This window comes from Aotus nancymaae, unplaced genomic scaffold (genome assembly GCF_030222135.1).
Source record: "Aotus nancymaae isolate 86718 unplaced genomic scaffold, 86718_ANA_hifiasm-v0.15.2.pri h1tg000033l, whole genome shotgun sequence".
NCBI classification, from domain to species: domain Eukaryota; kingdom Metazoa; phylum Chordata; class Mammalia; order Primates; family Aotidae; genus Aotus; species Aotus nancymaae.
Window position 1 is genome coordinate 20,992,508 of NW_026988447.1, and position 20,304 is coordinate 21,012,811.

At 40.3% G+C, this 20,304-nt stretch overlaps 1 protein-coding gene across 4 annotated transcripts in view; it reads left to right on the forward strand.

Moving 5' to 3' along the window:
• The first annotated feature begins 10,969 nt into the window (after window positions 1–10,969).
• Window positions 10,970–20,304, forward strand: part of SLC10A7 (solute carrier family 10 member 7) — a 276,385-nt gene continuing 267,050 nt past the window's right edge. For all 4 annotated transcript variants that reach the window (XM_012454014.3, XM_012454016.3, XM_021666719.2 and 1 more), the window contains exons 1-2: window positions 10,970–11,302; window positions 17,855–17,937. In XM_012454014.3, coding sequence (XP_012309437.1) covers window positions 11,203–11,302; window positions 17,855–17,937 — 183 coding nt within the window. In that variant the 5' untranslated portion in view covers window positions 10,970–11,202. The remainder of the gene's footprint in view (window positions 11,303–17,854; window positions 17,938–20,304) is intronic.

Here is a 20,304-nt window from a genome sequence, read left to right on the forward strand (position 1 = left end):
AGCAGTGCAGCTACCCCACATCCCTGGCTGAACACTCCTAAGAGCCAGGAGGTAGAGCACCCAGGAGCAACCAAAAGCCCCTCTGACACTGCCTCTGCGGGGGTACTGCCCTGCTACCTTTGCACTGGCAAAGGAGCAAACACCCTAAGTGTCTCATTCACACCTCCAGCAAGTTGCAGTAGACCAAGGAGAAGAGGCCAGTCTGTTTCCCAAGGTTCCCACCCACCCCCACTGCTCATAACTAGGCAAGGCTGGCTTGAGCACACAGCACAGATCCCTACATCCCCATCCTGGGCTGATCATTCTGAGCAATTGCTGCTCTGCATCTCACTGGAGTGGAGCCTCAGGAGGCAAGTGAAAGACCCATGGCTACAACCACTACTAAGATCCCTTCCCCTGCTGCCTCCAAGTTGGGGAAGGAATGTAAACTCTGAGATTGCCTCAAAGTTGTGGTGGCCTAGGAGTGCCAAACTATGACCTATAACCATCACTCAAGGGGTAGAGGAGCCCAAACTTTAGAGAATTGAGAGGGAACATGGCTGCAAATGAGAGGAAATATTGGGGACCATGTGACTGAGCAAGAGGCTACCAACTGACCACTAAGCCTAAGCACCACCTACTGGATCACACCCCAAAGCTTCAACACCAAAATACCCCACTAACATACCTCACTATAAAAACAAAGACAAGTCAACTACAAACAAAGACCCTGCACAAAGCCTCGGCCCTTTGAAAACACCCAGAAAAGAAGTCTACTGACTGTATTCAATCTACAACACAGTTAAAGGAACACTCATATGCAGAAATGAGAAAGGACCAATGCAAGAACTCTGGCAATTCAAATGGCCAGTATGTGTTACGTCCTGCAAGTGACCACACTAGTTCTACAACAAGGTTCTTGACAAGGCCAAGATGGCTGAAATAACAGAAATAGAATTAAGACTATGCATAAGAATGAAGAGCATTGAGATTCAGAAGAATTCCAAAATGCAATCTAAAAAAATTAAGAATACAATAAAATGATACAGGAGCTGACAGACAAAATAGTTGGTATTTAAAAAAACAAAACAAAACACTGAACTGGTATGACAGTTGAAAAACACACTCCAAGAATTTCACAATGCAATCACAAGTATTAACAGTGGAATAGACCAAGCTGAGGAAAAAAAATCTCAGAGCTTGAGAACTGGCTCTCTGAAATAAGACAGTCAGACAAAAATAAAGAAAAAAGAATTAAAAGGAAGAAACATGACTTTCAAGAAATATGGGATTATATTAAGAAGCCAGATCTACTAATCATTGGCATCCCTAAAAGAGATGGGGAGAAAGCAAACAAATTGAAAAATATATTTCAGAATATCAGTCATGAAAACTTCCCTAATCTTGCTAGAGAGGCCAACATTTAAATTCAGGAAATGCAGAAGATCCCAGAAAGATATTACACAAAAATATCATCCCCAAGATACATAATCATCAGACTTTCCAAGGTCAAATTGAAAGAAAGAATATTAAAGACAGCTACAGAGAAAGGACAGGTCACCTACAAAGGGAACCTCATCAGGTTAACCACGGACCTTTAAGCAGAAAGCCTACAAGCCAGAAGAAATTGAGGGCCTATATTCAACATTCTTAAAGAAAAAAATCTCCAAGCCATGACTTTTGGGTAAATAATGAAATTAAGGGAGAAATCAAGTTACTCTTTGAAACTAATGAGAACAAAGATCAACATACCAAGAATTTCATATCCAGCCAAATTAAGCTTTCTAATCAAAGGAGAAATGAGACCCATTTCAGATAAGACATGCCACCTGGACACTTTGGGCTCCTTCCACCTTTAAGTGAACAGGCTAAGAAGGGAGTTACAGTGTTGGTTGGGGTGACTGACCCGGACTATCAGGATGAAATCAGTCTACCACTCCATAATGGAGATAAGGAAGAGTATGCATGGAATACAGGAGATCCATTTGGGTGTCTCTTAGTATTACCATGTCCTGCAATTCATGTCAATGGGAAACTACAATAGCCCAATCCAGGCAGGACTACAAATGACCCAGACTCTTCAGGAATGAAGGTTTGGGTCACTCAATCAGGAAAAAAACCACGATCTGCTGAGGTACTTGCTGAAGGCAAAGGGAATACAGAATGAGTAGTAGAAGAAGGTAGTCATCAATTCCAGCAAAATATATATATATATATATATATATCTCCCATTAATTCTGTACCTCTAAACAACCCTAATATACCAACATTCACCAAACGTGTGGATTTAGCTATTGGTTGGTGCAAAAGTAATTGCGGTTTTTGTTAATGACTGCAATTACTTTTGCACCAACCTAATATAATTTAGGAGTCATCCTTGATTACTCTTTTCCACATTTACCGAAATCCAATAGCAAGTGCTGTGACATGAATGGAAAATTTCTGCTTTTCTTCCTCTCCACCGCCACTGCCTCTCTAGTGCAGACCAATAGAATCTTTCCCTTGAACTACCCGCAAAGTCTCCTAACCGGTTTCCCTTCTCTGAAATTCCTCCTCCACACAGCATCCAGAGCAATCCTTTAAAAACAATGGTTTTTCCTTGCTTAGAATTTTCCCTACACCTCATCACAATTAAATTTAAACTTCATAACTTGGTCTATAAAGGCCTACATGATCTGGATGATCTGATCCGTGCCCTCACAACCCTCATCCCTTGCTGAGGCCTTCTTTTTATTCCTTTAACATGCCTTTAACATGTTGTGGTAGGCAGAATAATGGTCCCCAAAGATCTCTACATTCTAATCCCCAATACCTGTTAATATCCTACTTTACATAGCAAAAGGGACTCTGTAGATTTGATTAAGTCAAGGCTCTTGAGGTAGGGAGGTTATTCTGGAGTAGCTGGATACGATTGGGGTGTACCCAAGTATATTCACTTCCTAGGGATGCTGTAGCAAAGCACAAAAAACTAGACAGCTTAAAACAACAGAAATTTGTTGTTTCACAGTTCTGGAAGCTACAAGTGCAAAGTCAAGGTAATGGCAAGACTGTGCTGTTTTTGATGGCTCTAAAGGGAAACTCTTTTCTTGCCTCTTCTGGCTTCTGCTGTTTGCTGCCAATCGGTGGCTCTCTTTGGCTTGTAGATGCATCACTCCAGTCACATGGCCATCTTCCCCACTGTGTATTTTCATTGTCTTGCTACTCACTATGTGTGTTCTTGTGTCCAAGTTTCTTTTTTTTTTTGAGACGGAGTTTCACTCTTGTTGCCCAGGATGCAGTGCAATAGCATGATCTCGGCTCACCGCAACCTCTGCCTCCCAGGTTCAAGCAATTCTCCTGCCTAGCTTCCACAGTAGCTGGGATTACAGGCATGTGCCACCACGTCCAGTTAATTTTGTATTTTTAATAGATACAGGGTTTCTCCATGTTGGTCTGGCTAGTCTTGAACTCCTGACTTCAGGTGATCCACCCACTTCATCTTCCCAAAGCGCTGGGATTACAGGCGTGAGTCACTGCGCCCGGCCAAGTTTCCTCCTTTTTAAGGATACCAGTCAGATTAGGACTTACCCTAATGACCTCATTTTAATTTGATAACCTGTCAAGACCTTATTTCCAAATAAAGGTCACATTCTGAGGTAGTAGGGGCTAAGACTTTAACATATCTTTTTTGAGAAACACAATTCAGCCCATAACACCAATGTCATCAGAAGGGTCTTTATAAGTCAAAGAGAGAGGCAGGAGAGTCGCTGTCAGAGTGATTCCTCCCAAGAAAGACTTGATGGGCCACTACTATGAAGATGGAAGAGCAGGGAGCCAAGGAATGGAGGTAGCCTTAGAAAATGGAAAAGGAAAGGCAATTCTTCCCTAGAACCTCCAGAAAGGCATGCAGCCCTGCCAACTTGTTGATTTTAGTCCAGTGACATCCATTTAGGACTTGTGAGTTCCCGAGTTGTAAGATAATAAAGTTGTGTTGTTTTAAGCCACTAAGTTTGTAGTTATTTGTTACAGTAGCGATAGGAAGCTAATACACATGCCAAGATAATTAATTCCTGCCTTACGCATTTATGTGGATTGTTCATGAAGAATTTCCTCTGGCTAAATTGCTCATCTCCCAAATATAAGCATGGTGGGCTTTTCTACATGATTTGAGTCTGCTTAAATCACATCCCTTCAGAGAGGCCTAGTGTTAAAGATTATCTGTGCCCCTTTCCCAAAATTCACATCTTGAAATCCTAACCACAAACATAATAGTAATTGGAGGTAGGGCTCTTGGGAGGTAATTAGTCTTATTAGGTGATTAGCTACCTTCTAAGAAGATACACAAGAGCTGGCTGTCTGTCTTTGATCTCTCCTGTGTGAGCATACAGCAAGAAGACGGCCACGTGCAAACCAGGAAGTGGACCCTCACCAGTCAGGGATCTGTCTGCACCTTGACCTTGGACTTCTCAACCTCCATAATTATGAGAAATGTTTCTTTTTTAAACTACTCAGTCTTTGGTAACTTGTGATAGCAACCCAAACTAAGACACTTTCCCTGACTTCAATTAAAGTAGCTCCCTTGTTACTCTATCACGTGACCTTGCTTTATATTCATCATGACACTTGTCACTTCTTGCCACCTTTTTCTTTATGTTATTATTATTAGAACACAGAAGGAAAGCTGAAACTTTGTCTCTTCTATTCCCTTATAACCGCACTACTTAGACTAGTGCCTACTACATAGCAGGAGCTCAATATTTACTGAATAAATGAATGAGTGAACATTTATTTCATGCAAGATAATGGATATATACTATTCCATTTAATCTTTTCATCAGCCCAATGCGATAGAATTCCTATCACCATTTTATTGAACATAAACTCTGTGAGAGCAGGCATAGGTGTACCTGTACCTTTTTGGTAACATTAACCATTCATACATATAATGAATAAGTAAATGAACCACATTCAAAGAAATCAAGTAACCAGTGTAAGTAATAAAGTTTAGAAAATAGATATCTACTAAATTAATGCCTACGGCTTCCATAATTTGTTGTTGAAGAATCCCGGAGCTACAGTTTGAGCCAACTCCATTCTCATGAGATCAAACTCCCATTTTGCCTGCATTCTGGACAGCTCTATTGACACACTCCAGTCATCCCTGAATTCCAGACATACAAAACTGAATTTTAAATCTATGCCCCAAATTTACTTTGTAGGTTTGTTGGCTAAAACAAGGGCACCAGTACCTATCTGCCAAACAAATTCCTGGGAGTCATTTTCTAATTTCTTTCTATTTCCCTACAGATGACTGGTAGTTTATTTTTCCTGTTTAATAGTTTTTGTACTAATTTCCTTTTCCAGCTCCACTGACATAGTCACTTCCAGAACTATTTGTCCAGACACTGCTTCTAAGACAATCCCTTCAGCAAGACCAAGCATGACACTTGCTAGCTTAAAATCCTTCTGTGACTTTCTACAGTCTTTAATAGAAGCTAAATCCTTTACTGCAACATGAGAGGTCTCATATAGTCTGCACCCTACCCAGGTTTTCATCTTTCTCCTATCACTCTCCCCTCACTGACTGGTCTAGTTACACTGGTTTTTAAATTCCATGAAGTGTCAAGTTCATCCTTGCCTGAGCAACCCACACATTTGTTCACTCTTCAGATCTCAGGGATGCCTGTTTTCTCCAATCTAAACTATTCTCAACATCCTACTATTTTCCTTCCACAAAGCACAAGTTGTTTGCATCTGTTTCCTGCACCAGATTATAAGCTCCATGAAAGAAAGTTTTGTGTCTTTTTGGCTCACCATTGAATGCTCAGTATCTGACACATGCCTGGCATACAGTGAAGGGCATATTACATATGTTTTCAATAAACAAATTTAATATTTATTGAGTAAGCAAAGTTTATTGTGTGTCTTTTAAAGAACTTTGCTTTTATGTGTCCATTTTGGTTGGGATGGTGTCTGGTCAAGTGGCAGAGGTAAAGAAAAAAAAAAACTAAGGTGAGAAGCAGTGGAAAGAAAAAGAAATAACAGAAAAAATGAGTGAGATGGAAGTGTGAATGAAGAGAGTATTAGAAGAAAGAGAAGGCAGAGATGGGTCTTATAGTGGGGTTAATGGTGGCCACATCAAAGACAAATTCATATCAAAACTCTGGAAGCTATGAATGCTGCTGTGTTCATTTCTCTGAGCTACTATAACAAAGTACTGCAAACTGAATGGCTTAGAATAACCACCATTTATTTTCTCCTAGTTCAGAAGGCCAGAAGTCTAAAATCAAGGTGTCAGCGGGGTTTGTTGCTTCTAGAAGCACTGAGAGAAAAAAAATCTGTTCCATGCCTCTCTCCTAGCTTCTGGTGGTTGCTGAAAATCCTTGGCATTCTTTGGCTTGCTGACACATCACTCTAACTTCTGCTTCCATCTTCACATGGGGTCTCCTCTGTCTCTCCTGTGCCTTCACATGACATTCCTATAAGGATACCAGTCACTGGATTTAGGATCCACTTTAATCCAGCATAACCTCATCTTATTATATATGCAAAGATCTGATTGTTAACTAAGGTCCAATTCTGATGTTCTAGGAAAACATGAGTCTTTGAGAGACACTATTCAACAGAGTATAGTTACCTAATTTGGAAAAGCATATATGCAGATGTACAGGTCCCCTCTTAAGTCTCACTCTCCATGATTCAGTTACCTGTATCAACCACAATCCAAAATTATTAAAGGGAAAATTGCAGAAATAAACAATTCATGAGTTTTACATTGTGAGCTGTTCTGAGTAGTGTGATAAAATCTTGCACTGTCCAGGACATGAATCCTTCCTTTGTTCAGCATATCCACACTGTAGACACTAACTGCCCTTAGTCACTTAGTAGCCATCTTGGTTATCAGATACTGTTGTGGTATCACACTGCTTGTGTTCAAGTAATCCTATTTTTTAAAATTAATTGCTCTATTTTATTAGTCACGTGCTGCATACAATGTTTTGGTCAAGACAGTGCACCTATAAGACTATAATGAAGCTGCTAGGTGTGGTGGTATGTGCCTGTGGTCTTAGCTACTTCGGATGCTGAGGCGGGATCACTTGAGCCCAGGAGTTCAAGGCTGTAGTGAGCTACAATCACACCATTGCACTCAGGGTCTGGGTGACAGAAAGAAGAAAGAAAGAAAGAAAAAAAGACTATAATGAAGCTGAAAAATTCCTATTATCTAGTGAAAACACAGTCATTTATAAACACATTATTTATACAAACGTATGATGAAAAAATAAACCAGGCAAAACACCATAGACATATATCTGAAAAGAGCAACATCTCCTTAAGAAACTGAAGCAGGTCCTTCAGGAGGTATTTTGGAAGAAGGAATTATCACAGGAGATGACAGCTCTATACAGGTTACTGCTCCTAAAGACCTTCTACGGGGACAAGATGTAGAGGTAGAAGACAGTGAGATTGATGATCCTGACCATGTGCAGGCCTAGGCCAATACATGTGTGCCTTAGTTTTTTTTAAAAGCTTAGAAAAATGAAAACAAAAATGTAAATAGAAAAAGCTTATAGAATAAATATATAAAAAATATTTTGGACAGCTATAGGACGTGTTTTAAGCTAAGTGTTATAACAAGAGTCAAAAAGTTAAAAAATTAAAAAGTTTATCAAGTTAAATAGTAAGATTAATTTATTCTGAATTAAAAAATACTGTTAAAATAAATGAAATGTAGCCCAAGTATAGAATTTATAAAGTCTACAATAGTATAATGTCTTAGGCCTTAACATTCATTTGCTACTCACTCACTGACCCACCAAGAGCAACTTCCAGTCCTATAAGCTCCATTCATAGTAAGTGCTCTATACAGGTACATCATGGTTTTTTTTAAGAAATGGGATCTTGCTTTGTTACTCATACTGGCCTCAAACTCCTGGATTCAAGTGTTTCTCCCATCTCAGCCCCTCATAGTAGTTGGGACTATCAGCACACACCACCATGCCTGACTCCACTAAAAAAAAAAATAAAAAAACTCTTATACTGTAATTTTACTGTACTTTTTCTATGTTTAGATACACAAATGCCACTGTGTTACAACTGTCTATAGCATTCAGTATAGTAACATGCTGTATAGGTTTGCAGCCTAGGAGCAATAGCCTATACCATATAGTCTAGGTATGACATAGGCTATCTTATTTAGGTTTGTGTAAGTACACTCTATGATGTTTATATAATGATGAAATCACCTAACCATGCATTTCTCAGAATGTAACCCAGCAGTTAAGCGGTACCTGACTGTATTAATTACTGTTCATCTCTTATTGTGCCTAATATATAAACTAAAAATTATCATAGGCATGTATGTGTAAGAAAAAATACCATAACATATATGGACAAGGTTCAGTACAACCAACAGTTTCAGGTATCTACCTAGGGTTCTTGGAACATATCTTTCCAGGATAAAGGGAGACTACGCATCCTGGAAGGATATGTTCCCCCCTTATCCTGGAAGGATATGTGATTGAGTTAAGGATCTTGAGAGATCATTGTGGATTATCTGGGTAGGCCCTAAATTCAAGACCAGCCTGACTGACATGGAGAAACTCTGTTTCTACTCAAAATACAAAGTCAGACAGGAGTGGTGTTACATGCCTGTAATCTCAGCCACTCTCAAGGCTGAGGCAGGAGAATTGCTTGAACCTGGCAGACAGAGGTTGCAGTGAGCTGAGATGGCGTCATTGCACTCCAGCCTGGGAAACAAGAGCGAAACTCCGTCTCAAACAAACAAACAAACAAACAAACAAACAAACAAAAAGATACACAGAAGAGGTGGGTTGTGAAGATAGATGCAGAGACTAGAATAATGTGGCCACTAGAAAGAAACACAGAGGAGAATGTGATGTGAAAACAGAGGCAGAGATTGGAGCATTGTAGCTACATGCCAAGGAAGGCACCACCAGAAACTAGAAAAGGCAAGGAAAGATTTTCCCCTAGAGCCTTCAGAGGGAGTGTGGCCTTGCCAAAATCTTGATTTTGGACTTCTGTTCTCCAGAACTGTGAGAGAATGCATTTCTGTTGTTTGAAGGCATCCAATTTCGAGTATTTGTTTCAGCAGCCACAGCAAACAAATACAGGCCTTAACAGAATAGAACTCATGACACACTATTTTTTTCCTCTAAGTACCATTAAAAACAAAACAAAAAACAAATCTCTGAGTTAGATTCTGCTCTAAACAGATCAAAGAGCTCTTAGTGAATAATTTGTGAACAGCTGTAAAGTTAAAACACCTCAATTTCTGTAAAGTTAATGTTTAATGATGTTTTAACACAAAACTATCCCTTCAATGACTGAGACATATGACTCTTTAACCTACTAAGAATTTACTATAAGAAAATAATTATGTTGTAAACTTTCATTTATCTTCACTTATCTTCTGAATGCCTGACAATTAACATCAAATTTTATCATATTTCATGTGCCTCTCTCATTTCAGAGTAAACTGTTTAATGTCATCTATGTCTCCCTGTTAAGTTCTTTTTATCTTGAAATTAATTTTTTTTTCATGTTGCCTGATGTATAATTAGATGACACTTGGTACTATGTAACCTACAACTGGGAGCACAACTGCTTAAAGTGGCTTAGTTTCTGGAAGTCGTGCCATCAAGATAAAGCTAAATTGAATAGAGGAAATGACACGACAAGTGTCTTTTCAGCTTTGAATACATTCAGAATTAAAGTCTGGCATCACAAAACAATCTCTTCCAAACCTTAAGTTTTATTTTTAACCATTTAACTGGCAGATGTCAGGTTATTTCAAAATGTCACATACTGTTTTCTTTCATTCTTCATTTGGATGAATGATACAGGGGAGTTCATGCTTTTGCAGGGTCCATTCATGAACAGCTGTAAAGTTAAAACAGCTCAATTTCTGTAAACCACCAATGTCACTGGTTGCTACAAGACATTTCAAGGAAGAAACTGGAGGATAGAACTAGCACTCGTGGCAATGGAAGGCTGAACTCCCCAACTTCTCAGACTCAACCCCTCACCACCTCTGCTTTGGAATCCCTACCCCTCTTCCCAGAGTTTTCCTGTGGCTTGGGTAGATCAGCCCTGGGGTCCAGCGAGAGCGGGCACGAGCCCGCCCTGGAGCTCGACAAAGTAGACCCCACTCCGCCGCCGGGTAGCTTAGCTGGTGGGGAGGAGACTTGAGCTCTCACTCTCCGCCTGCAAAGGCAGATTTGTCCAGATCCCCGCAGTCCTCCCCAGTCCCGGGACAGGTGTGGGCGGCGGAGGGAAGGGGATCTGGGCCAAACGCCCACCCACAGGCGAGCGACCTGGCAAGGTCCGGCCCATTTTCCTTGGGTTGCAGAGGACGCCGGAATGCTGGAGTCCTGCGAACGTGAGCGTCTGCCCGGCGCTTTTTCACCCCACAGCCAGGGCTAAGGCTCCCCCTGCGCCACCAGCGAGCCACTTTCCCGCGCGGACGCGTCTAACTCAGGATGCTCGGGTAAGGAACTCGGAGACCCGGAGTGGCCTCCCCTCCCCCGCGCAGACGTCAGCGCTGGCGTCGGGGAAGCGCCGTAATGCCTCGAAGAAGCACGCCTCAAAACTTGCACCTCGCGGCCGCAGCTTCAACGGAGAAATCCCTTGCCCCAAGCACACGCCAGTCCTGCCCGCAGGGCCATGGCAGAGCAAAAGAGAGGCTCTCCATGGAGATATGCTCCAGAAGCGTGGGTGGCTGTGCCTAAAGGTTTGTTGGAGAGGGACAATTAATGAGGCTTGGAGGTTGTGGCGCCTAAGACGCTCTCCCCACCCCACGTCATTCGGAAGGTTCCTCAGGTCCCGGCAGCGGTGGGTTTGTCAGTCCCATCCGGCGGCCAGTCTCCCTTGCCCGATCGCCTACGTTCGTCGGCCTGATCAAAGTTCTTCGTTTCAAAGCATTTGCACCTGCGAGCCCGCGGCCAGAGGTGCTGGGTGCGTTTGTGCGCGTGTATTCGGAGGCGCGTGGTAGTGATGGCGGCGCTCAGTGAGACTTTCCTGTCACTGGATACTACTACTCCCAACCCTCCTCAAAGCCGCCGGAGCAACCCTCAGGTCTTTAGTTTACAAGTGGCAATTTGACTTGCTCTGCTGCATGTCTGGAGGGACCAAGGAAAGTGTGGAGACGCTCCAGGGATTAGGTGATAGCAGCTTGAAAAGAAAAAAAGCCAAACAAATAAACAAAACCCACCCACCCTAACAAATATGAGGCTGCTGGAGAGAATGAGAAAAGACTGGTTCATGATCGGAATAGTGCTGGCGATCGCCGGAGCTAAACTGGAGCCGTCCATAGGGGTGAATGGGGGTAAGTGCGGCACCTCTGCGTGCTCCACCGCGGCTCCCACTTCAGAACTAATTTGTGAGTCTTGGAAAGGTGGGGCAACCCACATTGCAAGCGCTTGCCAGTCTCAGGGGCACTGACCAGGCTTTGGCCCTTTTGCTGATTTTCTAATTTACCAACCCCAGAGGGAACTTGTAATTAGGAACAGGGCAAAGAAATTTGAGCGCAGGTAGTCTTTTCCGCAGACAATGACTATCCTCAGTGTCAAGAAGTGAGGTTACAGAGAATGAAACTTACTCCTCTTGCCTTCAAAGTAGCATCCTATCCCAAGGGAGTCCAGGTTGCCAAGAGTTCCTTATCTATCTTGGAGTGGACCTCATTATCCAGTCTACTTTCGAGTCCTCCCCGCCCCCACGTTAAAAAAAGTGGAGGAAAAACAAGAAAAAGGGACACCTCCGCCCCCAACTCAGAGTTTATGGCCCACATGTTGGAGAGTGATGATTTGCTGTAGTTCCTGGCGCTCCAGAAACTCCCAAGCCGACTGACACGTTGCACTCTTTCATTACAGGGCACTACTTCCGTGTGCTGCCGGGATTCAGTTGCTATACTAGCAGTCTAACAGATACAGACTGTGTTAGACTATGTGTAGTGTAGTGTGTGTTTTGGCAAGGAAATGTAAATGGACTGAAAGCGTACTTAAATCTCTGAATAGTGGGAGCTTTATACTGGGGGTGATGGGCACTGGTGGGAACATTAGAAATATTAGTTTTTTATGCCCCACCCCCCACACCTTTAGATAATCTTTAAACATTAATTGAATTTATTCAGTGCGATTGTTTTTGACCTTGTTTGTCAGTTTCCAAGCTTATTGACAGGTTTAATACCTAAGTCAGGACAGAGCTGAACAGGCACAATCTTTTCATAGTAGGAATTTCTCAGGAGGATATTTGAAGTTATTGGTATCTTTCTGCTAAAACATGATGGAAGTGAATGAAATGATCTTTCAGGAGAACAGTAGTGGTCCCTTCACCCCTCAACCTCCCCCGGATTCCTCTGTTTAGAAGTAGCTTCCAGGAACATTTTAAAAGGAATTATTTAAACTAAAATTGTGGAGTTGAAGTCTTTTTTATTTTAAAATTTTGTTCTTCTGCATTTAACTTAGAACAAAATGTGTAGAATATGTAACTATGAGAATAAAGTAGTTATTCCTGGTGGTTTCTCCCTCTGATGGTAACAGTTTCTTCTTTAACAAGGCTGCTCTGTGAACTTTGGGGAAACTCTTGTGAAGATCAGGTCTGTCAAATGAAGACCCCGCCCCCATCCCTGGAGCTAAATGAATAGTAAGACCTAGAGTACCTTTGCATGATCTGCAAGGCACTCTTCCTAGCTATAGCTTCTGGTGTTAGATCTCTTATTTGCTCAGTTTTGAGGTGAAATTACAGATGATGTATGATCTTTAACTTTAAATCTGCAGGGGCTAAGTTTGGCAAAGTACCTTTTACTTTACATTCCCGAATACTCTGTGGGAAGAAAGGTGTTGAATGATGAATCATTTCCGTGGGGCTTTTCTGCCATGGCATGTATGAGATAGATTCTGCAAGCTTATTTGTTCCATAGACTCTGCTATTAACATTTTGGTCCATAATTGTATCATAGAAATGCCGTTTCCCATTTTCACTAGTCCTTATGTCTTTAATGTAGGATAATTCATTCCTTTTTAAAATTACAATTGAATGTTAAGAGTGGGAAGGGAACATTTAAAGTGTTTTAAGCCAACATGCTTCTTTTACAGTTGAAGATATTGAGGCTTGATGCCAGGTGACTCACTCTATGTTAAGGTGGCTAGCTTAGGGAAGAGGAACTATTCGAGACCAAGACTCCCCCTTATTTCACACCAGTTGCAAAATCTATACTAATGGTTCTGGCAAAAAAAATTATTAAAATGAATAACCATTATAAGGAAAGACTGAATGTAATAAAGACGTTTTCCATGCCCTTCTTTTTAATGCAAAGGAGCAGAGTAAAATCAGTTACTATTAAACAATGCACTCATGATTTCTTTAATAGTTGTTCATATGGAAAAGGTACTTTTTCTAAAAACGTAAGTTAAACAAACATTTGTTTGGGATTTCCTTTACAGCTTATCAGGCTAAGTCATTGTTACTTCTGGTTTTGTTTGAGATGGGGTCTCCCTCAGTCACCCAGGCTGGAGTGCAGCAGTGAGATCATGGCTCACTGTCATTTCAGCCTCCTGGGTCCAAGCAATTCTCCCAGTTCAGCCTCTCGAGTAGCTGGGACCATAGCCATGTGCCACCACACCCAATAATTTTTTTTATTTTTTGTAGAGATGGGGGTCTCCCTATGTTGCCCAGGCTGGTCTGAACTCAAGCCACTGTTGAGCTTTTAATGGATTTTCACACTTGTAAAGACTCCTAAGTAAAAAACCCCCAAATAATACCAAATGACCCTCTCCTGCCACAGTTAAAATAACAAAAATCTAGGAATAAGGAGAGGAATGGCTGCTGAAAGTGTTTTTGTCATGTCCTGCTCTTTGGAATGGTCTAAAACACCTTTTTTGGCTTATAACTTTTAGTGAAAAGGCTCCATTTGTGGCCTTTGTACACTGAAAATCTGATTTTTAATGCATTCATATTGACTGGATAATTTTCAATTAAACAATCTTTAGATATACTTTTAAATAGGAAAAGTTTGCTATTAAGATGCTCACGTCATCTTTACCTGGATTGGTACCTTAATGACTACAATCTACTTTTAAGTGTAAGACTTCTAAACTTAAATTATCACACATATGTATGGTCTGACTCCTCCCCAACCACCCCCCTAAATTTTTACAGTCAGTTGGTGAGTTAGTATGGCAGAAAATTTATAAATGTGGGAACCTTAAAATTAGAGAAGTTGAATGACTTTCCAAATGGGTAGTGGCATAATACACGCTAGCTTGGATAATTGAATACTTACCTCTTGTTCTTCCTCAGTTATATTTTATTTTTAAATATATATAGAAGAAGTTTGAAAATAAAAAGTTATAGTAGATGTAAATATGTAGATTCTGAGGTGTTGACGATCTGTCCCAGTGTGGCCTAAGGAAGCCCTGAGCTGTTGTACACTATAGAGTTTATGGGAGTTCCACACTGTGCTGTTCATTCTTGGGAAGAACAAATGTTTACTTCTTTGGAAGTACAGAGTAAGTTTCTCATTTCTACCTGCATCTTAACTTATTACCATTTATAAGACACTAATGCTAAAAAGGAAACTGCTTCAGTTTTCCATTAAAAAAAACATAACCAGAAACATGCTATAAGCTTAAGTATATTAACATGAATATCTTAGAAGATCTTAGATTAGGTTTGGAAGTGAAATTTACTTCAGTGGTGAATGGTTTTTGTGAAATAGTAATAATTTTTCCTTGCATTCTTGAGTATTTCAGAACATTTTATTTTTTCCTCCCATTAAAAAGCATGGGTTTTGGAGCACCCCAGTTGCTTCATTGTTATGACCATTTTTTCTTTTGATTGTGCTACCCCATTTCATTTTTGCTGATAAACATTTTTGTTTAAAGGAAAAGTAAAAACTTATTTCCAGTTTGAGCTTTGTAGCCATCTTAGTATCCAATATGATTATTTTGGTGACTTGGAGGATATAATCACTGGCTTATGGAGGGGACACATACCATTTTTATATTTCAGTTTCAACTCTCACTTCTTGCAAATATTTACCAAGTTTTTATTTCAGCCCTGGTGACTTGTAGTTCTGCATGCCCTACTTGGGCGATTTGTTTCAGCCCCTCAGTTGACTCTGTCTCAGAGGGGCCTTGGGTTTCCCTAAATTAATTCCTCTTTTCTTCTTACAGGTACATTGTAGGTAGCACTGGAATATCCTTAACATGTCCTTTCATGGATTAGAGTTATTTAGATGTGCATCTAATACAAAAGACAGTATACCTTGTCTTTAGCTACCCCAGAGAATTATGCAATCCAAATAAATGTTTCATGTTTGCTGTGGAGATGCATCTTTGGACATGTCCCCAATCTCTCATTTGCCACCATATTGCTAACTCTGACCCCTCTTATCTAGAAAATTTGGAGGCACCACTGTGGATGGAACCATGATGGACAAGCATAAGGTCTCATAAAAACCACGAGATTGGAAGAAAATTACAATGATGTGAATTTTAAAAGACAGGGTATTTAAAATTCTTGGGAAACTTCTACTTCCCAAGCAAGCCAGATTCCTTGACTTTAAAATCTGCTCCTGAATCACCCTGCATAGCTGTTGAAGAAATATTACTTGTGTGAGCTGCTGAGACAGATTCACTTACAAGTATAATGTACCTCTTTTTAAAAGTTTTTGAACAGTCTTTACTGCCCCCAAATGTAATGCCTTTTGCACTTGCCTTCTCTCTTTTCCTCCCTTTTCTCAGATCTCAGCAAAATAATTTGTGTAAATGCCAGGCATATTAAATAATTTATTGCAGCATTTGAAGAAATCTTTGTTTCTTTTATTCATTGTTGTGCTACAAATGCCTAAGACGTAGTAGGTCTTCTCTCTCTCTCTCTCTTTCTCTCTCTCTCTCTCTCTCTCTCTCTTTCTCTCTCTCTCTCTCTATATATATATATATGTGTGTGTGTGTGTGTGTGTAGTGATTTTTCCTGAGCTTGGTTTCCTGTCCATTTATTGGCAAATGGAGGGTTTCAGACCATGGAGAAGCTGTGATTGTTGTCCTGTTGTTTTGCTTAAGGGGGTGTATTAGTTTCTTAGGGCTGCCACAACAAACTACCATGAACCAGGTAATTTATTCTCTCACAGTTCTAGAGGCCAGAAGTCTGAGGTCAAGCTGTCCTCCAAAGGACATCTGGGAAAGAATCCTTCTTTGCATATTCCAGCTTGTGGTGGTTGCCAGCCATTCCTTGGCTTTTGGTACTGTATCTCTAGTGTCCACCTTTGTCATCACAGGCTGTCTTCCCTGTGCATGTGTCGGTGTCCAAATTTCCATCTTTTAAGAATAGGCTATTGGATTAATGACCTTCCTAATCCAGTAAGTCTGCATCTTAAGTTGATTACATGTGCAAAGACCCTATTTCCAAAAATGTCACATTCACAGGTTCTGTGTGAGCATGGATTTTGGGAGTAGGGGACACTACTCAATGTAGTACAAGAGGACTGAATAGAATGCCAAATATGAGATGATCTGAGATTTTTAAATGTTGCCATATACCAGGATTTCTCAGCCTTGGCACATTGACATTTTGAACATGATAATTTTTGTTGTTGGAGGGGCTGTTCTATGTCTTCTACGATGTTTAATAGAATTCTTGATCTCTACCCACTAGATGTTGGTAGTATACCCTATCCCCCAAGTTATGACAACCAAAAAGCATTTCTAAACATTGCCATATGTCCATGGAGGGCAAGATTGCCACTACTGGAGAACCATTGGTATGCAGGTATAAAATGTCATTTTCTCAGGACTGCATCTTTTTAAAGAATTTTGTTCTTTGTTAGCATATTAGGTCTTCAAGACAATTGTGTACAGTCACAAATGATACTTAAATCAACTCACAAATTATACTTTTAACTATTGTTCTCACAGTGTTAACACATTTGAATGCTGCCAACCTAACTCCGAAGAGGATTTCCTGGAAGGCAGGGACCAGGCCTGGCCGGGTCACCATGTATCTCTGGGGCCTAGCACAATTTAATAATAATTATGGGCATGGCAATATATTAATAAGTGCTTTATATGCATTATCATTCACATAGCAAGTGCTCAGTAAGTATTTGTATGATTAATACTCTTGAGCAGAACTGAATGCATGCATGATTACAAGCTTTTGTTTCTGGTATCCTAGAAGAAATGAAATAATATTTGCTAAAGAGAAGGGGACTTCTTCAGTTGATTCTCTTCTCTGGGCTCGGGGGTATTTTGATTGTTATATAAGTGCTGATACCATGATAGATATAGTTAGGACCTATATTGAAGGATGTTGCTCACGTGCTGTCCTGTGTGCTTCTTTATTCTTCTGGTCTGAGGATACTGAGCTGAGCCAGACAGCTATGGTGCTTGCCCTCTACAAAATGCTCTCTGGAGTTAGGCTGCATCATACAAATGCTTACTTCTGTCGGAACAGTAGGACACTAGGGGTGACACTGATATCTAAAGTACCATTTGTTCTGCAGTAGATGATGATGATGATGATGATGATGATGATCATTTTGAGACAGAGTTTCATTTTGTTGCCCAGGCTGGAGTGCAATGGTGTGATCTAGGCTCACTGCAACCTCTACCTCCTGGGCTCAGTTAATCCTCCTACTCAGTCTCCCAAGGAGCTGGGATTACAGGCATGCACCACCATGCCTGGCTAATTTTTGTATTTTTAGTAGAGATTGGGTTTTGCCATGTTGGCCAGGCTGGTCTTGAACTCCTGGTCTCAAGTGATCTACTCACCTCGGCCTCCCAAATGGCTGGGATTATAGGCATGAACAAAGTCTTCTTTTGTGCCAAGTTATCTACTGAAATTCTTTTCTAACAATAACTCATTTTTTTTTTCTTTTTAGGACCATTGAAGCCAGAAATAACTGTATCCTACATTGCTGTTGCAACAATATTCTTTAACAGTGGACTATCATTGAAAACAGAGGTACTGTCACCTATGGGACACATGAAAAGCAGGGAGAAAAATTTAATTTGAACTTACCTGAAATTTCAGAATCCTTTGTAATGCCATTTATAGCTATAATCTGAAGGATTTGCTATAACAGAAGGTAACTTGGTCAGCAAAGAACTTATGTTTCTTTCCTGCATAAGTGTATTATAAAAACTGTACAGTTGAGCAGCATGGACCCTGAGGATGTGGTTATAATGAGTATGTTCTTAATATGGCAGCTGAACTGAAGTATCTACTTTAGTTCTTCCTCAACTTATGGTGGTAACTACAGTGGTGCCTGCTATGCCTGGGCACATTTTGAGCTGTTGATGTTTAGTTTGGTTTCCATACTTTTGTGGATCATCTTTGGTTCCCAGGACTCATGCTGTTCAAATAATGCTTAATTTGTCATAACTTTTAACTGATTTTTATTTAGAAAAGTTTATTGTTCCTTAGCATATCTATTAAATATTAATAGATGTCTTAAGAGAAATATTTCATTTGACATATATGTATGTATATGTGTGTGTGTATACACATATACATACATACATATATGCACACACACATATACATATGAGTCTGTGTGTGTGTACATATATATATACACACACACACACACACACACATACACCACACCCATATATATGTAGTGTTATTTACTGATTCAGGTTTTACTGAACATGGGATTCTCTTAGAAGTAAAGAAATCCAGACATTTTTACATTTACGTGTGAAAGAGGAATGAGTAGAATTTATGATTCTCTTTTGACTTACAATGGAAGAAAAAAAAGTGGAGAAAATACCCATTTGCTCTTGAAGAAATTACATAAAACTATCATTCTAACATCCTGTTCTTATGTAGATGGGAATATCTCACCATAAGTAAGTTTTTTGTTTTTGGAAATGGCTTTAAAAATTAAAATTCTGGTCCAGCATCATGTCTCACCTTTATTTATTTTAAGAGTGATTTGAATGAAGACTAAATTTAGTTATGTCCTTCTTAGATCACCCTAGTAGCAATGTGGAATAAAACATGACTTTACTAAATTTATGTATTCTGTAGCCATCAGGTTGAGGTTGGTATAAATCTTTTTATTTATCTATTTATTTATTGAGACAGAGTCTTGCTGTGTCACTCAGGCTAGAGTGTGGTAGCATGGTCTTGGCTCACTGCATCCTCCACCTCCTGGCTTCAAGTGATTCTTCTGCCTCAGTTTCTCAAGTAGCTGGGGCTACAGGTGCCCACCACCATGCCCGGCTAATTTTTGTATTTTTAGTAGAGCCTGGGTTTCACTACATTGGTCAGGCTGGTTTTGAACTCCTGACCTCAAATGATCTACCCACTTCGGCCTCCCAAAGTGTTGGGATTACAGGTGTGAGCCACCGCGCTCTGCCTCATTGGGGTGTTTTTTGATATACATAGGATAATTGTGTAGTGTCTATAACTGATAAATTGTGTCTCAAGAGTTGTAAATATTTTCTCTGATTACTTGCTCTTCTGAAAATAACTGACATGGGATGAGATTTTCTAGTATGTCAAATTCCAATTTTGGTAAACAATATTGATATGAGAGGACCATCATTACTATTTATAGGGCACAGGCTTTTTTTTCTTTTCCTGTCAACATATGAATTCTGATATTGGTTCTCAAATGTGGGGCACAGTGATACAGAAAGATATTTGCCACTACTGTAGTGTTGGACTGATCTTGTTTGGAGGTCTTCCTGCTGGCCTTGGCTAGTGCTCTTGGTGGAGCAGCTTCCTAACCCAAGTCCTTTACTTGGGACATTGCTCTAACTATGTCCCCTGGTGGCTGCTTAATGGCTACAGCTGTTACTGTGCCATAGGAAATCCAGAAAGCAACTTGATTTCTCTCACTCTTTAGCTTCTTACTTAAAGCTCTTCTGTAAAGCAGCCAACTTTGTGGGATGCAGGAGTTGAAGAAGGAAGAATGTCACAGCTGTCAGCATTTTTCTGAGGACTGACTTCTTTTGTAAGCACCTAAGAAACCTTCAGAGTCATCCAGCTAATTTGGATCTAATGAAATGCCTTGATCTCTTGCTTTATCATGGTATCTAAGCAGCAATAAAAGCCATTTCTTCCATCAAAAGCCCTTTTCAAATGAATACAACATAATATCATTTTCAAAAGCCATTTAACTTAAGATGTCCTAGATTGTACCATTGTGTAATATTAAACTGCCTCGGGGAGAGAGATCCAAAATGGCCAATTACTAGCAGCACAGGATTGTAGCTCCCAGTGAAAGTGCAGAGAATGAGAGGACACCACACTTTCAGACGAATTTTTGTTGCTCATGGACCAGGAGATTCCCAGTGGAGGAGCCCCATGGGTCACCAG